The following is a 20,183-nucleotide window of genomic DNA, read 5'->3' as shown; positions in this document are numbered from 1 at the left end:
AAACGAGTTATTTTTTCATCAATGGACACCGTCTGTGTACTAAGACTTTGTAAACAGCCAGCTCTGACAGTGTTTAATAAAGGACGATTTTACCAATATTTGTCTTTCGATCTCAGGTCGCCAGCTAACGCTCTTCTTATTGAAAAAAACACGTCTTGACATCCAATCTGCCCATACAGTCACTCTAGTTCCCATATTCCAATAAATATTTAATCTGGGATAGCGAAGAATAGACTTATCTGTTGAGATATCAAAAGATGTCACTCAGTGATTTCCCAAAAGGTGCAAAAGATGGCGATTTATACAGTACGACAGCAACTGGAAAGCAGCGTAAGGAACATTAAGTATGTTTTGAAATTCCCATTACAAACTTCTAGGACTTGTAGAGCGAGCTGAGTAGACAACACTTTGAATTGGAATCAATGTCCGGGAGCGTACCGTTTCGGTGTACAGCCGTTTGAAAACATGTTTGCTTGGTAGGTGTGCAGAAGGGTAGTCACGGTCGGAGGTGCTTACGTCGGACTGACTGATATCATTTGACATCCTACCTCTCTGATGTAGTTCGAGCCTCATTCATATGCCTATGAGTGTTAGAGCAACATGGTTGAGTACACATCCGCAGATTACGAGTACATTGGCATGAGCCTACCGTATGGCGAAGATGACCCTAATGGAACAGCTGCTAGTCGCCTTTACAAAATCGTTATCCACAACGTATGACAACATCAAATTCCCTTTTCGCCACAATTAAGAAATGCCTTCGAGAAAGGGCCATCTTCGCCGTCAACAGGCATGACTGTGGTGACCCATTGAGACACCGAACAACTGAAGTGGAAGAGGCCGTACTGAATCGTCTTGAAGAGAACCCGTCAACAAGAACACTAGCAATTTTTTTGTTGTTAATGACCGGAACCGTAAAACAAGTGATGTACTCGGTCAGGCCCAGCAAGTTATTTTTAAAAGTTGTCGCGATACTAACATGGTTTCAATTGGTTGTTGCACGGATCCGGTGCGTCTTCAGACATTGATTACTTTTCAAAATATTATGTGCTGTCTCCCCTCTACTAGTCCTAGAAGCTAGCAACGGGAATTACGGAACACTATGAGTTTAAGAAAATATTTTCTTGAATCACAGTCTTTCCCTTGCCGAATGGTTTTTTTCAAATACTGGTGCTAGTGGAAGTGACTCAAACACATCTGCGTGTTGGCAAAGGGGATAAATTTATCACTCACCGTATCTGAAGGAAAGTCGCGTGAATCATAGCCACTTTTTATTAGTGGTGTTCAAACAATGGCTTCATTGCTCACTGGGTATTAATTCGAGCTCTGAGATCATCGAACAGTAAATGTCTCTCAAAGTCTTTTAGTATCTGTGCTTCTGACACAAGGGAAAGAAAAAATATTTACTTAATTTAAATTTACCAAAATCGATAATTGTAACTCTTTTATCAAAAAGTAATATCACTTGTGCATACTAAGACCAAGGATAATGATTTACTGTTGTCGAATAATTCATGCGATTTATATTCTAGAGCACATGGAAATACATCTTCCTTCCACTGTGTCTCCTTCAACAGAAGCGTACAAATTCTCGTGTGTTAGAGAGCTAAATATTACTTCGTGTTATTAAAGTTTTCACATAGTATAAAATATTATATCCATTATCATAATACATATTCTAAATAAGATCACACAAATCAGTGCTCACAGTATCTGGAAATTATTCTGTCTGCCATTTGTTGGATGCACTCAGCGAACAATATTTCGACCCATCAGTTTATGCGAAACACCGTTGAAACCTGCAGGGGTACTTGCAGATATCTAGGGCGCCTGGGAAATTACTTATAGGCGTTACAACGAAGCCAATTCCGTACAGAATTTATTAATTATATTTGTTGTATACACTGTATGGGATGTGAGAAGGGAAAAACAGCATTCACTACGCATACACCAACGCAGAGTACACTGAGGTGCCAAAAGTTATAGGGATACCTTCTAATATCGCTTCTGCAGTGTGTAGTTCATCACAGAATTAACAACACATACCCGACATAGGACTGGAATGGACAATGTTGTATATGATTTCCTTTCGAGGGTAAATGTTTCTTCAATATGTATCTATTTTGGTAAATTTGCAACTGCAATTAGAGGACGCAATGTTTTGGGGACATCTGCCTGACAACACAATGTTATTGTCCATCTAAATCCATGACGTCCCTGGTTTCAAAACATTTACTACATGATTCTCCCAAAACCTCCATAGTCCACAAACACCATGCCCCATGAGGCCATCCATTTGAAGCGTCCCCTTAGAAAAATTATACAAGACTGCTTAAACTGACACGCAATATTTTTAGCGCAACGCAATCTGAGTTTCAAAAATCCCTACAAAAGAATGGCCCTGACTAACAATAACCTATACGTTTCACAAATCACTTACCTCACAAAAATCTTGGTTACTCGAACTACTGCAATACAGCGAGATCCACTACTGCAAGCTAAATAAAAGATTCAAACTACGGAAGTCACTAACTACTGATAGGCATAGTTAGCAAATGAAAGATTTTAATAGAGAACAAACAATGTATTTACCATAATAGTCATAATATATATAGCAGTTCATGACATCCATTCTTACAAATGTACTGTTTCTGATGGACACACCTCCAGATTATCCATTCTCCAAAATCCGCCATCTCACTTCCCCACATTCACCACTGCTGGCGGCTCACCTCCAACTGCGCAACGATACGCGCTGTTAACATCCAGCTGCCCAACACTACAATGGCCAACAACAATGCAAACCAGCCAGAGACTGCACACAGCACAGCCAGTGATTTTCAGAGCGCTACGTGGCGTTACCAATATAAAAACCTAAACAGCCTACTTACACATTTTTCGATAAACTACACGTACTTTACCATCCCAGGAATCGATCAAGTTTGGAGCTTGTCTCTGCCGGTTTCGTCTGGCCGAATGTCAAGAAAAGCGGTCAGTATTGAACGTAAGCACGCACTGCCTGCCAGCGTTCCAAAATAGGTTGGTATGTACAATCATGATTCGACCGTTTCACCGTTACATGGTGCCGTTTTCAGCATGTCAATTTAGATGCCGTTAGGCCATTTCCTGATTCAAATGGATAATTACATATTCTATCAGCAATGGACAGAGTAACTTGCAGCTTCGCGGCTACAGAAATTCCAGACATCCTTCTTGAAACAAGTCCAAAATGATTTAACAACCAATGGATTTCCTGTTCAGTTGTCCTGCCACAGTAAGAACATACCAAGGCAGGCAATTCGAGTTAGCTCTATTCACTGAACTCTGTCCCGTATGTGGCGTCCAGCACTATCCAACAATAGATTACCACCCACAAAGTAATTGTCTCGTAGAGCGCTGACAGTACACCTTAAAAATAGGTCTCATATGCTTTGGAGAGTAATGTACAGTTGCCTTGCCATGGCTTCTTCAAGATGTGTATACGGCTTACAAAGAAGATCCCTGTGCATCTCTCGCAGAACTTCTTTACAGAGAACCGTTCACTCTTCCGGCGGCAAGGAACCATTCCATTTACCTACTGGCAAAGCTCTGCCTTAGCCTGTCTCCAAAATGAAGCAAAGTACTACACCCTAAAGATATCACTACCCCAAGTGTATGGACTCCAGAAAATATTCGTCCATAAAACACTGTAGGACTGTGACCACGTACTGCTATGCTATGATACTGTCTGACTGATACTATATCCACCCTACTCAGGACCTCATAGAGTAAGTAGATTGGACCACAGTACTTTTGGCAATTTGCTGCAAGGTATACCGATCACTGTTATGGTTAACAGGCAATAGCCGGCGTGGATCCTGGAAGACGCCACCAACACGATTTGAGTATCAGTAGCAACATGAGCGATATCACTCATTTTAAGACGACCAAATAATTACAGCGCGAGTTGACTTAACCAGTTCCAGCCTGAAGAGATCTCAGCCAAACTAACGGACAACCTTCTCGTCGTGGAAGGACAACATGGTTAGTAACGCTTCTACGACGGTACACCACCACAGTCATTCTCCCGACAATACTGCCTCTCATCGGAGGCCGATCGAGTATTCGATCACTTCCACGAGGTTTCTCATCCCCAACTTCCTCATCAGATCAAGGCAATTCCACTGCATCAGCCTCACCATCCCCTTCAGTAAAGTTCCACCTGTCTCCAATCCCAAATTTCATTCTCGTCTTGGAGGAGCACATCGGCTACAGCCTCATCTCGCATTTTGACTGTTACCAGCTATACCGGCTCCACCTTCGCATAGCCATACACAGCACCACGGCACGCGTGGTCACGCACAGTTCTGCGAATTTGAGCAGCAGCATCCTCCTCCCCCATGTGATCCGCACTCCCATGCAGGAGGGGGGGAAGGGCGTGAGACCTCTGTGACGACCTAGTAGCAGCCGAGTATTCCTAGGAGAAAATTCTTTGGACATGGCTGCAATTCCACTGTAGGAACAATCTCTGACTCACTCTGCTCTAGACTTCTGTACGCATTTATTTTTTAAGTGTCTCTGTCAATTAAAAAAACTTTGATATTTGCTATTTACGATCGTCTTTATTTCATCTGGCGTATCTCTACCCACGTCTACACTACACGTAAAATGGCATTACAGTTCGAACACTAGCTTCAACCTTGCAGGATAGTCAGACACAGTTTATTCTGGGTCTTCAATCGCTACGTTGCTGATGACTGTGGCAGTGAGTTGTGTGTGCAAAAGACTGATACACTTTTGATCTAAGACGTAAAATGTGTTAGAGGTTGCTTTGATTGAGTGTTTTGTAAGGTTTCCCTCCTTTTTTTTTAATAAGATGCTTTCTGTTGTGCCAGTACATTTCAGCTTGCAACTCATAATAGAACAGTCATCTTATGCAGACCCTCACACCTACTGATAATGAAAAATACAATAACATGAACATCAGGTAATTCATCGCTACTTCTACAAAACATCTGATTGTACCTGGCCTGTAAGTGAAAAGCTCTCTTTATAATAACTTATATATAGGGGTGGTTACAACAAACATAAATGGCACAGGGCAACTATTTAACTTTTAGCAGTTAAATGATGTCCTTCTTTATCGTCATAGTTTATTAAAATCCGCCGAAAATAAATATATCAGTCAGATTGTCATCTAAATATCTCCTTTGACTTACAGTACGCAATTTCATGTGCAAACTATTAAATTAAATACTTTTCACCCTTATTAACTGAAAAAATGTCTTCATCACGGACGTCCTTGTTCCTTCTATAGCTCATAAAACAGTGTACTTATTATCACAAGTCGTTAACGAAACTGCAATAAACGTTCGCTACCGTAGCTGAAGTTACACAGTCTGTATTTTACTCTAATGCTGTTTTAAAATCCACATTTCCATATAATAAGCTCTGAGTTTCAACCAGCATGGCAGAGAATCTCACGATAACCACTTCCATTCCATCCTCATTCCTACTCATAACATATTGTACAATTCTCACACTGATCTTAAATGGGTGTTGAAAATTCCCGTTACAGACTTCTAGAACTCTTAAAGCGTAGTGAGTACATAATTATTTGAACAGCAGCCCATGTAACGCTTCCTTGCTGCAGCCGTTTTATAACGAGATTGTTAGGTAGGTTTGCAACAGTGTAGTCATGTTGCGCGGGGTGGGGGGGGGGGGGGGGGGAGGGGTACTTAGGTCGGATTGGCTGATGTCACTTCATGTATATCCTACCACTCTCAGCAATTGGTTCTAGCCTCATTTACGTATCTGACTCAGTTCCTTCTACAAGTCCTAGAAGTTTGTAACGGTAATTTCCTAACCCTTGTATATTAACTTTGCTGGCTACAACATTTAATAATACAAGGGGCCTTTCGAAAGTACGTGCAAAGTCCGAGAGATGGCACCACCGGCGCATATCGAGGTCATGTTTAGTTAGTAGCGTCTTTGGAAAGAATGCACACCAAGCTTCAGCCATGTTGGTCTATTTCTTTGTGTTTGTCATTCGTGTGAATCAAGAAAGTCGATTGATTGTCAGAAAATGCACGAAGAAGAATTTCGTGTTGTGATTAAACATTACATTATTAAAGACAAAACGCGTCAGGAGACTAAAGAGAAGCTTGATAAACATTACGGCGGCTCTGCACCTTCGATTAGAGCAGTTTATAAGTGATTTCAAAATTTTTGGAGTGGCCATTTGAGTGCAAGTGATGGTGAACGTTCTGGACGCCCTGCGGAGGTTACGACTCCAGAAATCATTGATAAAAGCCATGATATGGTGAAGGATGACGGAAGAGTTAAGGTGTGTGAGATTGCTAATACTGTTGGCATCTCGAATGAACGGGCACATAATATTTTGCATAAACATTTGGACATGAGAAAGCTATCCGCAAGATGGGTTCCGCGATTCCTCACACTTGACCAAAAACGGAATCGTGTGAAGTGTTGCAAGGATGGTTTGGCGGAAGAATCCGCATACTTTAAACGTCGTTTCGCCACTGTGGATGAAACATGGATACATTACTACTGACAGCACATGAACCCGTGTTCAGTGTATGCCGTCCTTAGCATCTGAAGATGGTCATTGTATGGCAAAAACCGGTTATGACTGTGTCATAAATATGTGATTGTGTCTACAAATAAAAAAAAATTACAAGAGAATCAATCACGCACTACATAGACAAAATGGCGTTTTTTCTAAAGCATTACTCTACTCCTGATACCAAACAACAATCTAAACAATGGGTTACCAAGGGAGAATCTGCACCAAAAAAGGCGAAGACCATTCCTTTGGCTGGAAAGTTTATGGCGACTGTCTTTTGGGATTTGCAAGGGATAATCCACATCGACTATCTGGAAAAGGGTAAAACTATTACAGGTGAATATTATTTATAGTTTTTGGACCGTTTGAAAACCGAGCTGCAAGAAAAACGCCGGCGATTGGACCGCAAAAAGTCCTTTTCCATCACGACAATGCACCAGCACACACCTCAGCAGATGTGGTCGCAATATTAATGGAAACAGGATTCCTACTCGTTTCACATCCCCCCTATTCTCCAGACTTGGCTCCCTCGGATTACTATTTGTTCCCAAATTTGAAGAAATGACTGGCAGGACAAAGATTTTATTCAAACGAGGAGGTGATTGCAGCAACTAATAGCTGCTTTGCAGACTTGGACAATTCCTACTATTCGGAAGGGATCAACAAATTAGAACAGCACTGGACGAAGTGTATAAGCCTAAAAGGAGACTATGTCGAAAAATAAAAATGGTTTACCCCAAACACGTAAGAAGTTTTTATTTTTGCACGGACTTTTCAAAATCCCCTCGTAAATAATATATATTTCTTACAAACATTAAAATATGTAGAGGTACTTATAAGACTTTGTGTAACACATACTTGCATTAAAACAAGAAATAAGGAGACAGTGTACCCTAAAGAAAAATCCGTCATCACAAGCATGAAGAAGTGAAACAAAATTAGACACACATATAGCAATGAAAAACTAAAATAATAATACTCGTTAACCTTTAAAATTTGCTGCACACTGCTGAAATAAGTCAGAAAGAAGTTTATAAGAACCAAATTAATTTAGTCATTATGTTTAACAAAAACAGTTCAAACGCTAATAATTAGATATATTTTTGTATTTTTGCGTTCCATGATCGTAACTCCATCTAATATAATTAAAAGGATCCATTTTAAATCCGAAAAATGTTTCACCGCGTTTTTGGAGTTATCATTGCTCGTTTATTTTCTCTGGAAATATGATGGCACAAATTCTGTGAGTTTTGATTCTGTAGACACCAGGGTGTCGCTGCTGTTTTCGTTACGTTCCTGAATATTCTAAACAATGAAATAAGTTTTGCAGCACTAACTTTACTCAGTAAAGTGATTGTTGTTTGAATTTTTTTCAGTTACTAAATAGTATATCCCATCTCTAGATTGTATATTCTGTTTTATACGCCTGTCTTTACATTTCGCTCACAGAGCTGTAATAAATGCAGCAAGGCATCTGCAACAAGGACGGCAATTTGTTTTGCCTCAATACATGTTCTGAGACTGCGTGAATCGGCCTAATTTTCCGATGGAGGTATTGTCTGGCAGTACCAGTACTCTAGACGATATGCTGTAACTATTTTAGATACGTTACTAGAATGGGTGCTCAAAGAAAACACAAAATCAGATGTTGAAAGCAGAACAAGGTAGACACACAGCGACAAACACGTTCCCCTACATTCTAAATTTACTTAAAGTCTTCCATAAAGTTTACAAAAGAAACAAATGATGTTGATGTTGATGGTAATGAAGATTTCACTATTGTGGTGAACACGCTTGGTTACAGACAATATACTAAATGAGGTAGCTTTTATTGAAATTTATAAAGCAGTTTTACAAGGTATATAAACAAAGTGTTTCAATTTTTTGGGTGTTTCGCTGAATTTAATAAGAATAATACAAATAATGTATGACAGAACATATATTAATAATTTAAACAGAAAAGCTCAATCTGAAGTAACCCATGTAATTATTCACGAGTGCCTTGTATCATTTACTCTTTTTAATTCACATATCTACGATGTCATATAGAAATGGCAAAATTTTTTAGCAAAACACTTTAATTTAAAACTTTACCCTAGACCAAATGCTCTTTTGTAGATGACAATTCGTGTCAGACGAAAAGAATGTTGATATGCAACGAGGATGGTATCTGCTTTTGAAAGTAGAAAACGAATGTAATTCAAATACCTCTAAATTAAAAACAGAGGTTAAGAAAGTTAGAGAATGTGAACTTTTGTCTTGGGTATGGTCATACTAACATATCAAAACATGGTGTGGACAGAAAGCTACAGAGATTATAGTAAGAAGAGATCTACTGTTTAAAATATATGTAAAGTAATGACAGCACCAATGATGTGTGGAAAATAATGTTACGTGACCTCTGAGACCAGTACCTGTCTACACGATGCTTAATAGGACGAGAAATGAGCTACAGGGAAACAAATATATTTTGTCTAACAGATGAAATAATGAAGTCCAAAAACAAATGGAACATCATAGTGACAGATTAGATTATCACGGTGCAGAATAAGGAATGGAGTGAGTAGATGTGCGATTGTCGATCCTTTTAATTAAAACAAGCTAGAAACATTCATTACAACAATATTATTAATAGTAAAAATATGGAAAACAAATCTACAATTTACAGTAATCTCTTTACGAAAAGCCCTCTTGGCTTTTGTAATCACCCGAACTAAATAGACCCAATCTGTATTTATGATTTAAGAAAAACCGACTTGCTTTTGAATTAAAAGATTTAATTAAAGGAATCTGTTTTTATAATATAATGAAAACACTTGTCTTTACCAAACCTGAACATTAACCACTTTGCCTGTATACACCTGATACATTACGAGAATATTACACACTTGAATAAAGATACATTGTAAAGTTACCCCGTAACACCAATCCAATTCAGAACCATAAAAGTAATTATTCAGGCTCAGGTCAATCATTATTGTCAACGTAGTAGTAATGTGGCCATTTCGTGATTCCATCCATCGGAGCTAAGTAGGAACTAGCGATCAGCACTGTCTCTAACAAGAGCAAACTCATCGCTTGCTGTTCGGTTGCCCTTCTGCATAAATGAAACACTCCGCAAGCTACCCCCCCTTATCGAAGCCCAGCGGCTCCAGAAGACGACTGCGACAAAACAATAAGGCATATAGAAAAAGACACATAACAGTGAACAGAGCATTTCTACAAGTTGACTCTGGAGGTACTTCAGAATACCCTGTATGCTCTGCAATTCAGATGCATCGGGCCACTGTATTGTTGCTCTCCTCCGTGGCAGCTAACAGCATGGCTACGCAGACTAACGTCTCGATGCCTAGTGCTGAACAGTTATCAGCAGATCGCCTCTTGTGTTGGCCATAAGTAGCAACAATTGCAATCTACGTCCATAATTATTTGCTGGATATATTCTAATCTCTGTCTTCCTCTACATTTTTTACCCTCTAAACTTCCCCTAGTAGTATGAAAATTATTCCGTAATATCTTAACGGATGTTCTGTCATCCTATCCCTTCTTTTTGTCAGTGTTTTCCATATGTTTCTTTCCTCGCAGATTCTGCGGAAGACCTCCTCATTCCTTACCTTGCCAGTCCACGTAATATTCAGCAGTCTTCTGTGGCAACACGTCTCAAAGGTTTCGATTCTCTCCTGTTTCAGTTTTCTTACAGCCCGTGCCTCGCTACCATAGAATGATGTGCTCCAAACTTACATCCTCAGAAATTTCTTCTTCAAAATGATATATCCGTTTGATATTGGCAGACTTCTCTTGGGCAGGAATACCGTTTTTGGAGGTGCCAGGCAGCTTTTGAAGTCCTCTTTGCTCCATCCGTCATGGGTAATTTTGCTGTCTAGACAGCAGAAATCCATAACTTCGTCTACTTCGTGATCCCAAGTTCTAATGTTAAGTTTCTCGGTGTTCTAATTTCTACTAGTTCTTGTTAGGTTCTCTTTCTTCGATTTACTATCAATGCATTTTCTGTACTCATTACACAGTTCATTCGATTCAACACACCCTGTAATTCTTCTTCGCTTTCACTGAGGATAGCAATGTCATCAGCTATAGCCTTTCATCCTGAATTTTAATCCTACTCTTGAACCTTTATTTTTTGGCAGACATTGGTTTTTCGATGTATAGACCGAACAGTGGGGTCAAAATACTACACCAATTCCTCCAATTTAATGGCACCACCTCGCGGGTTCTCGGAACGAGAAGAATTTGCTGAGTACAAGAAAGCAGAAGCCAGAATACAGTGCTGAGCTATAAGACAAACAATAATTATCGTTCATCAAAAGAAAAGACGCAGAAAACAAAATACTGGAAGGCAAAGGGGATGTAACTGCCAGACTGTTGAAAATAGGTGGCAGAAATTTTGATCCGATGTTTAAAAATGTGTGACTAGAAATCTAGTGTTGCAAGAGAATTGACAAAAATGACAGTGTGATTTACTTTTCTCAGTTTTTCAGAAAGCAGAATTATTATACCGGGTGATCAAAAAGTCAGTATAAATTTGAAAACTGAATAAATTACGGAATAATGAGGATAGAGAGGTACAAAATGACACAGATGCTTGGAATGACATGGGGTTTTATTAGAACCAAAAAAAATTCAACAATTAAAAAAATTTCCGACAGATGGCGCTTCATCCGATCGGAATAGCAATAATATGCATAAAAAAGTAATACAAAGCAAAGATGATGTTCTTTACAGGAAATGCTCAATATGTCCACCATCGTTCCTCAGCAGTAGCTGTAGTCGAGGAATAATGTTGTGAACAGCACTGTAAAGCATGTCCGGAGTTATGGTGAGGCATTGGCGTCGGATGTTGTCTTTCAGCATCCCTAGAGATGTCGGTCGATCACGATACACTTGCGACTTCAGGTAATCCCAAAGCCAATAATCGCACGGACTGAGGTCTGGGGACCTGGGAGGCCAAGCATGACGAAAGTGGCGGCTGAGCACACGATCGTGATGACGCGCACAAGAGATCTTTCACGCGTCCAGCAATACTTTGTTTTTCTTTGGTTCTAATAAAAACCCCATGTCATTCCAAGCATGCGTGTCAATTTTACCTCTCTATCTACATTATTTCGTGGTTTATTAAGTTTTCAAATTTATATTCACTTTTTGGTCATTCGGTATATAAATAATTTGAGAATAGTTACCTCACTTTCAGTCGGCTACAAAATTTTCTATAAAGCATTACTTACAAGTGTACGATACAAAGGTCACTTACTTATATAGTATCACTCGGAATTTCTAAAAATGTGATCATGAGCAGAAAACATTCTAAACATTAAAATCATCCACTAAATTCTCAAAATTATACAGTGCGACATTCTAGAAGAATCACAAGTTGATGAAAACAGAGGTGAAGTAATCTAAGAAACTTTGACCAATATGATTTCAAAAATCGAAAACAAAACAAGAGGCAGACACATGTATGAATTAGGCGATCACTATTAATTTTATTTCTGGAAAAGGTAATGGGATAATGACAGAATGAAACTGAAGTTACAGATATTAATAAGAATTTCCTAATTAAATTTCGCCTTCATTGTCTAGTATTTGCTGAGGACATGACAGTCCTCTCTAGACTGTGGAGGAGTTCCATGAAGTGGGCTCGAAATTTCATATAAGAAGACGTGTGCTGTATGTGAAGGACCAGATCGCATTGTTCTTTTTTTTCTGGAAGGAAGGTCTCGGAAACCGTATTGATGTAAGTAACGTGACCTGCCGGCAGGGAGATGTCGCTGAACGGCACAGCTGCGGGCCTGGACGTGGGTCCGCTGAGGTTCGAATGGCTGGACCACGCGGTCTTCCTGCTGATGCTGGTCGTCTCCGGGGCGGTGGGCGTCTACTACGGCTTCTTCCGGCGGGAACAGACCACCTCCAAGGCCGACTACCTGCACGGCGGCAAGCGGATGGGCGTCCTGCCCATTGCCATCTCCCAGATTGCCAGGTACCATTAAACCATACAAAACCAACCTTCTTAACATCGAACTTGCTTCTTCTTTATGCATCCTCGGGAGCGTAAAATTCCAGGCATTGTTCTCCATTACATTAGAATTAAAATATACGGGAAACTGCAGCCAAATAAGAATTAGCAATACAAATGCTAGTAAATAAGTACCACAAACAAGAAATTAGTCACCCAGTGCCACAAGAAGCTAACAACGTCTAGCCTTGATGATTACCTCCTTTTGATGAGGAAGAGCACATTCAAGTTTCTCCTTGCGTAACATAACATTCCAAAGCTCCTCGCTGGTCCCATGTAGCCACCAAATTGTGGGCTTATGGCGATGTTGATGCCTAAGTTTCACTCACTGTCCCAAATCCCAGGTATTTTAGGAACGAATTTAATAATTTAAGGAGCCAGTTGAGGTACAATAGGGTGTCAGAGTGCTCGTAAAAGCAGGAAACTTACGCTTGCAGCCGTGTGAGCACGGCTGTTGTTTTCCTGGAACACGGGAGTCTTTACAGCATACTCTTCATGAAGATGTAGAAGAAACGTCTAACAATACCACCACTTGCTAAGTAGGTTAGAAATCAGATTAATAATGTTGCTCACGCAGCATATGTTCGCTTTATCGGGCAACAACAAAGTTGTTGACTGTGGATGGTATCGTCAGAATGGAAATAATGAAGTAACTGGGAAAAAGTCATTAATTTTGGTACTTATCTTGAATGGATTCCCACGTAGATTTCGTCGAAGTTGTTATGGGTCATCTTGTTGCTTCTAGGGTGATTCCACTCTGACTGCTAGAAGGTCCAGATCTGTATTTTAGCAATATCTGAAGAGCTAACAAATGCGTTTTTCAGGAAATTTTTAATGATCAAGCAATCCCAGATCAGAACAATGGAATGGTTGAAATAATTTTTGACTTCGCGTTCACGATCCACATATTTATTAAACATCTTGTAAATTCACATATACTTCTTCTTAATTGTCACATCATCAAGAAAACAGTTTTGTATCAAACTTCATGTATTTAATTTCCACTTTAACTGAACACAAGGCTTGCCTGTTCTTTTACAAAGCGAAATAACAACTTATCTTCAGCAAAGTGAAACAAAGACTGCTCTGTGCGCATTCGCACCAGAACGGTCACAAGTAAGTTAAAGATTATGACAGTCTCACAGAAATGAATACACACAAGAACCATGTCACTGTAATAAATTGATACATCGGAGTACCTATACATTAATAAAACCAAATGTGAATATTGTCACAAAAATATGTCTGTTCCTTCGCAGAAAAGTAGTACGATATTTCTGGTATCGAGAACTGGGGTTGGAGTGCCGTAATGGTCACGTAAATAAAGAACCATTCAAAACGGCAACACTCGACTACTGATAATGTTTAAATAAACATCCTCTTCACGATAACCAGAGGGAGTGAGCCCACATCTTGATATAAAAACCACAACCAAAACAGTAAAGAAGGACCTCTGACTTGAAGTTCACTCTTTAGTCTAGGTGGGTTAAATGCGTTGTTGGGCTGTCTGTGTGCTCAACGCCTCACATCACATGGAAACGACCTCAGCACCTCGTGGTAGCAAACTATTCCTAAACTGTGGATCAACAGCGTGAGGAGGCAGAAGGAACTGCCAAGGGATAGCTGTCCATATGATTTTTTTAAAAATATTATTTGGTCATGAGTCAGTAGATTGTTCTGATACCACTCGCAACTAATTCCTCTCCAGTGCCAACCTCTTCATCTCAGAGCTACACTCGTGTGGGTAGCACTAAGCGTCATCAGTGAACATTGTCCTCTTTCTTTATTGTTTGGCCCACAGACGACGTGTAACCTGAAGCACTCCTGTGAGCAATGGCCTTCTGATAGGTACACGAGTCCTAATGTTGATTTATGCAGTTGTCTACACAATGTTTGCTCCGAAATTGAGATATGGACATACACACACTGACAGCAGAAATTCTTGTAGGATTTCAAACTAACTGTCGTTAACAAAGTTGTGAAACTCGTCTACCACTTCTGTCCGTTAGAGTCTTTCTACAATCGTGTTATATGGTTGTGAATGGTACACCATTCCTTGTAAAAGCGTTGCACATTTCGCTTTGATACAAACAAATCGGGAAACTTTATTCACGGCACGTTTAAACACGATAGATGCTTACGTTATACTGACGACCCTTTACACAGCGTTGATTCCACGAAATCAACTGGCACATTCACATCCTTCCAGTGCCATGACGTGCTCTAGAGATGTAGGGCCTCATAATCGGCGTTCGAAGGTGAGTGCTATGATCTTGTAAGGTGGTGACTAATTATTTGTCCAGAGGGAATATACCGTTTTTACTGGCAGGGTCCCAGGTAATATCTAAGGGAAGGAAACAAATAAAAGTAACCTGTTTCAGAGTTTTTGAGGAAGTGTAAGATTACCTTCCAAAAACAACAACGATCAAAGTATACATTCATTACTCAAAACGTCATCTCGTCGACCTAGCAACTCTTCAGAACTAAAACCCATTGGAAGACATCTATAAATCTTTGTCTAGTTCTCGGTCTCTGCTAATTAAACACAAAAACTCTTCAGTATTCAGTATGGCTTCAGTCACAAAAAACAAAGTGTACGGTTGTTTAAACTTGTAAAGACGGCTTGCAAAGTTTTGTGTTGGGTGGCATTTGGAACTTGAAATCAACTGTTAAGCAAGGACAATCTAATTTTAAATGTCGAAATTTTTCTCCAATACCGAGATGAGTGAAAATGACATGACGAGAAGAAAATGTTCTGTCTTTAGTGATTCGAACCGGGCAAATATTGCTGTTGTTTTCTAGCCCTGAATAATTAATATCAGTTCATTTCACCAGCAGAGACACGTATAGAGCTAGAAATACCGTCACGAAATCATCTATGCTGACCGGTAGTCGAAAACATACAATGCTGGAATAACTTTGGTTTTGAATGTATAAGATCTAGTTTCCACTAACACTTCAGACAACCATTTTTAATCGTTTATAACGAATACGAACAGATCTATTTTACCTCTGTCAATACCAACGATATTACGCAGTGTTGAAGCCTGACTTTAAATCCATATTAGACATGATATTCCTTTATTACTGACCAGTAGAGGGTCAATGTTGGTTGGGCCATGACAGCGGAAGAAGTTATTGTAAGTGTAAACTCTGTAGAGAGTAAGCTTTCATGTATCAGAAATTTTATTTTACTAATGAACCAATCGTCATGTAAGGTCACTGGGCACTGATTTTTTATTGTATTTGGGCTTGAGATGAAAGTATTGGTGCTGGACTGAGATTCGAACTCAGATCTTCCTTTTCACAGGAAGAGACAATTGCATCATTTCCAGAATGAAATTTTCACTCTGCAGCGGAGTGTGTCCTGATATGAAACTTCCTATCAGATTATAACCGTGTGCCAGACCGAGACTTGAACTTGGGACCTTTGCCTTTCGCGGGAAAGTGCTCTACCTTGTGTGAGCACTTGCCAGCGAAAGGCAAAGGTCCCAAGTTCGAGCCTCGGTCCGCCACACAGTTTTAATCTGGCAGGAAGTTTCAACTGAACCATTTCGTTGTTTCCCCAAGATTTCAAACGAAATGTTCGATTCTGATTTCTGAATCCAGATACAGCATAAAGTTTGTTACCATGTCATTTCACGTTATTGTAGGTGCACTCTAAACTAGAGATTAATAGTAATTATTAGTTTTAACGTCTCTTCACGTATTGTCAACAGTATCAATAGACGTCTGTTTTGACTCCCAGTCAGTCGGCCGCTGTGGCCGAGTGGTTTAAGGCGCTTCAGTCCGTAACCTCGCTGCTACTGCGGTCGCAGGTTCGAATCCTACCTCGGGCATGGATGTGTGTGATGTCCTTATGTTAGTTAGGTTTAAGTATTTCCAAGTTCTAGGGGACTGATGACCACAGAAGTTAAGTCCCATAGTGCTCAGAGCCATTTGAACCATTTTGTTAAGTCCCCTAGTGCTTAGAGCCATTTGAAGCATTTGAACCCCAGTCAGACACAGAACTTTTAATTGTGTCATTTCAGGTTCCCATGTGGCACTCCTACCTAGAAAAAGAGTTCAATAGTTCATGTTTATTCGAATATTGTCAGCAAAGATGACATATGCGAGGGTTCGATTTGCAGTCAGCACAAAACATTTAGTGATATAGTTTCCAGTTCAGATATGCGTACATGTGGTAACGATGAAATAAACTAATATTTAATGTCTGTTCATAGCTAGGAAATGACGGCGATAGCTGCTGCGTTTGAATACCAGTCAGCCGAAAATTTTCGTCTCGTCATATCACTTTCAATAATCTCTCTACAGGTGAAAATTTCGATGCCTGACACTTGAATGTGCTTAATTAACCGTCGATTAGGTGTTCGAAACCCCATCCAATACAGAACTTTAAACCATATCATACCAAGGTTAAACATTCGTATTTAGTTTTATATGTGAATAATACCATATTTATAACATTTCGTGGTTAGTTAACAGGGTCATCTCCAGTACAAAAAGTATCGTCATGTAATTTAAAAATTTAAACTAGCGTTATGAAATGGAATTTGTTGTAAAAACTTCTTTACACACGTTAACGTTTGATTCATCTCTGATAGCGTGTTTCCTGATATTTATTTTGTTATGCTGTTAACGTGCTATTAGAATAATAGCCAAACAGAATAGTACTCTCTAATGAAAATTTGAAGTAACCATTTTGTAGAGTCAAACGATTGTACCGAAAAGAGATTAGAGAACGTGCTAGAAAGTTACGTTATATGGTTTGCTTACAAAATAGGCTGAAAATTCAGCTCTTGAGGATAGTTCTCAGCACAGTATATGGGGCAGTCAAATGATAACCGCCGGCCAAGGTGGACGAGCCGTTCTAGGCGCTACAGTCTGGATCCGCGCGGCCGCTACGGTCGCAGGTTTCTATCCTGCCTCAGGCATGGATGTGTGTGATGTCCTTAGGTTAGTTAGGTTTAAGTAGTTGTAAGTTCTAGGGGACTGATGACCTCAGAGCCATTTTTGAACCAAATGATAACCTAACATCCACCACAACGGGACCGTGGAATGCTTCCAATTCAAAGTATTCAACATACGCGTTAAGACATTCATCCCACTTGGAGACAAGATGATCAATTCCGGATTCGAGGAAAGCGATCGACCACTGACGGATCTGCAACAACACCCGCTCTTGTACTTCCTCGTCCGACTGAAACCGACATTCACGCATGTCTTTCTTCAGTTCACCAAAGATGTGAAAATGACACGGTGAACCATCCGCAATGTACGGAGGATGCTGAAGTGTTTCCCAACCAAATCGCCGGAGCATATCCTTCTTCAGGACTCCACAAATATGGGAATCTCACGGGGAGAGATCGGGACTGTATGGAGATGTGTAAGGACATCGCAGAGAAACTTCTGCAACGTATCAGTAACTACCTTGGCAACATTTGGGGCCGCATGGGATTAGCCGAGCGGTCTAGGGCGCTGCAGTCACGGACTGTGCGGCTGGACCCGGCGGAGGTTCGAGTCATCCCTCGGTCATGGGTGTGTGTGTTTGTCCTTAGGATAATTTAGGTTAAGTAGTGTGTAAGCTTAGGGATTGATGACCTTAGCAGTTCCATTAGATTTCACACACATTTTTTTTTTAACAACAATTGTCTCACAGTCGGTTAAATGTACAGCTTTGAAATAATAAACAGTTCACTTAATTTTTTTCGGCTGCCTCTTTTCATTTGACTGCCCCTTATAAATCGTCATTGTTTAGGACTCCAGCGTCCCATTTCCTGCCATACTGATTCTTCTTTCTGACGATTATCGTGAACGTCGGTCTGCTTTTCATGACCTAGTGTAAGGAAACGATAAACGACAATCTAAGTCTGTTGTTCGAACGTACATAGCCGGCATGCCTCATTTCTGACATTTTGAATGAGGTACGATGTCTGTTAGAGAATTTATCATGTTACCTTGAAAGTTGATTTAGAACAAATCTAGTTTTTCTGTGGCAAAACCACCTGGTCAAAAAACGTAATGGTTTTCATTAACGTTTGCATTATTTAGCTTTTGAGGCACAAAATGATTAAAAATAAAAATTACAGTATGCAAAGAACCATTTACACAGTTACACTTTCCGTGCTCCGTCCACGAAAAGAAAAAAAACTGTTGTAAGCGGTAAAGTTAGAAGTACCTTCTCTGATGCATCTTAGAGTGGTTTGCAGATTGTAGATGTAAATATTATAATATATTCAAAACTACTATGTGTCCTCTTCGAATGCACAAGTGAGCTGGCGATGCTATAGCAAATTGAAAGTATAGTTACACGATGGTCAACCATATTAAAGGCACACATCTAGCATCATTTTAAACCGTATATTTTAGAGATAAGGAACTACGCTGTTTATACAAAGAGATTCTTATTAACGTTTAAAAGCTACCGAAGCGACATGGATGACACTGAAAAGGGTAGTGTGAGACACATAGGCTCGTGAGTGCCGAGAAATATCCCAAAAACGGAAGTGCAGAACATGTGACGTCACCTGAGGATGCACGTCGCCGCACGTGCAGCGGTTGGGCTTGGGCATGAACAGATGATTGAGCGATGCAATACTTGCACTGGAGCAAACGAAATACTTCCATTGGAGCAAACGCTGCATATTTCTGACACCTTATGTAAATGTGATCTGTTGTAAACGTAGAGGTTACAAAATTAATGTTCCCGCAGTAACTAAGTGAAAGACATTTTAATTTTCTGTTTCGTTCGTTTTGTCCCTTCTTACATGTATTATTTCCTGGTAACGATACAATTAGGAAGAATCAACTGATCTGCTTGTGACGCTATGAGGTAGGTTTTTGATGTATTGCACTTTGCAATAAACCAGCGGAGACGACAAGATCATAAAAAAATAACAAATTTTACCTCAGTGAAAACATGTAATTGTGTAACGTATAAAAACGCTCTGCCTGCCAGACGCAAGACTCTAACCATGAGCCCCACGCTCTAAGTTCGCGCACGTAGGCCCAAAGCTACACCGACGTGAGTACGTGATTTAGGTTGGGATGACCCTAAGCGTCTGGCCCATAGAATCAACCACTACAGATGCGGCGAGGTACGTTATCTGGTGACGTTACATGTTCAACTTTAATTTCTGACCCACTTTTCGGGCATTTCCCGACATTTGCAGCCCATGTGCTTATATTAAATTGCCAGTCTGAGCGTGGACCACATCGCTTCGGAGCTTTTTAAACCTTAGTAAGAATGACCTTGTATACATGTTCACATCAGTAGTGGTGCAACAGCGTTGCCAAAACTATGAAAATACTTGCCCCTGGGAAATGTTTAAACTTAGCTCGTAAAGATTTCGTGTGGAAATAAAAACAAAAATTATTTCAAATTTGATGACAGAAAAGATTATCTGAAATTTATACGTAATTTACTTTCAAATTGTAATGTAGAAAACATTATGTTACGTTTTGTCCAACGTTGAAGTCTTTGCACCACCACCTACTTTCTTCCGTTATCCACTTCCTTGTCACTTTCATTCTTTTGTGAGTAGCACGCGGTTCTCAATTTAATGGCAGTGGATGGTACCTCTTCTAGAA

The 20,183-nt window shown here is 39.9% G+C and overlaps 1 protein-coding gene across 1 annotated transcript in view; it reads left to right on the top strand.

The window, feature by feature from the left end:
• Positions 1–20,183, top strand: part of LOC124595985 (sodium-coupled monocarboxylate transporter 1-like) — a 137,175-nt gene that overhangs the window by 8,483 nt on the left and 108,509 nt on the right. Inside the window, exon 2 of the mRNA XM_047134929.1 lies at positions 12,339–12,557. Coding sequence (XP_046990885.1) covers positions 12,343–12,557 — 215 coding nt within the window. The 5' untranslated portion in view covers positions 12,339–12,342. The remainder of the gene's footprint in view (positions 1–12,338; positions 12,558–20,183) is intronic.

The sequence above is a fragment of the Schistocerca americana genome, chromosome 2 (genome assembly GCF_021461395.2).
Source record: "Schistocerca americana isolate TAMUIC-IGC-003095 chromosome 2, iqSchAmer2.1, whole genome shotgun sequence".
Taxonomy (NCBI): Eukaryota; Metazoa; Arthropoda; class Insecta; order Orthoptera; family Acrididae; genus Schistocerca; species Schistocerca americana.
Note: the sequence above shows the minus strand (reverse complement) of the source record. Positions and strands in the feature narration are given on the sequence as shown.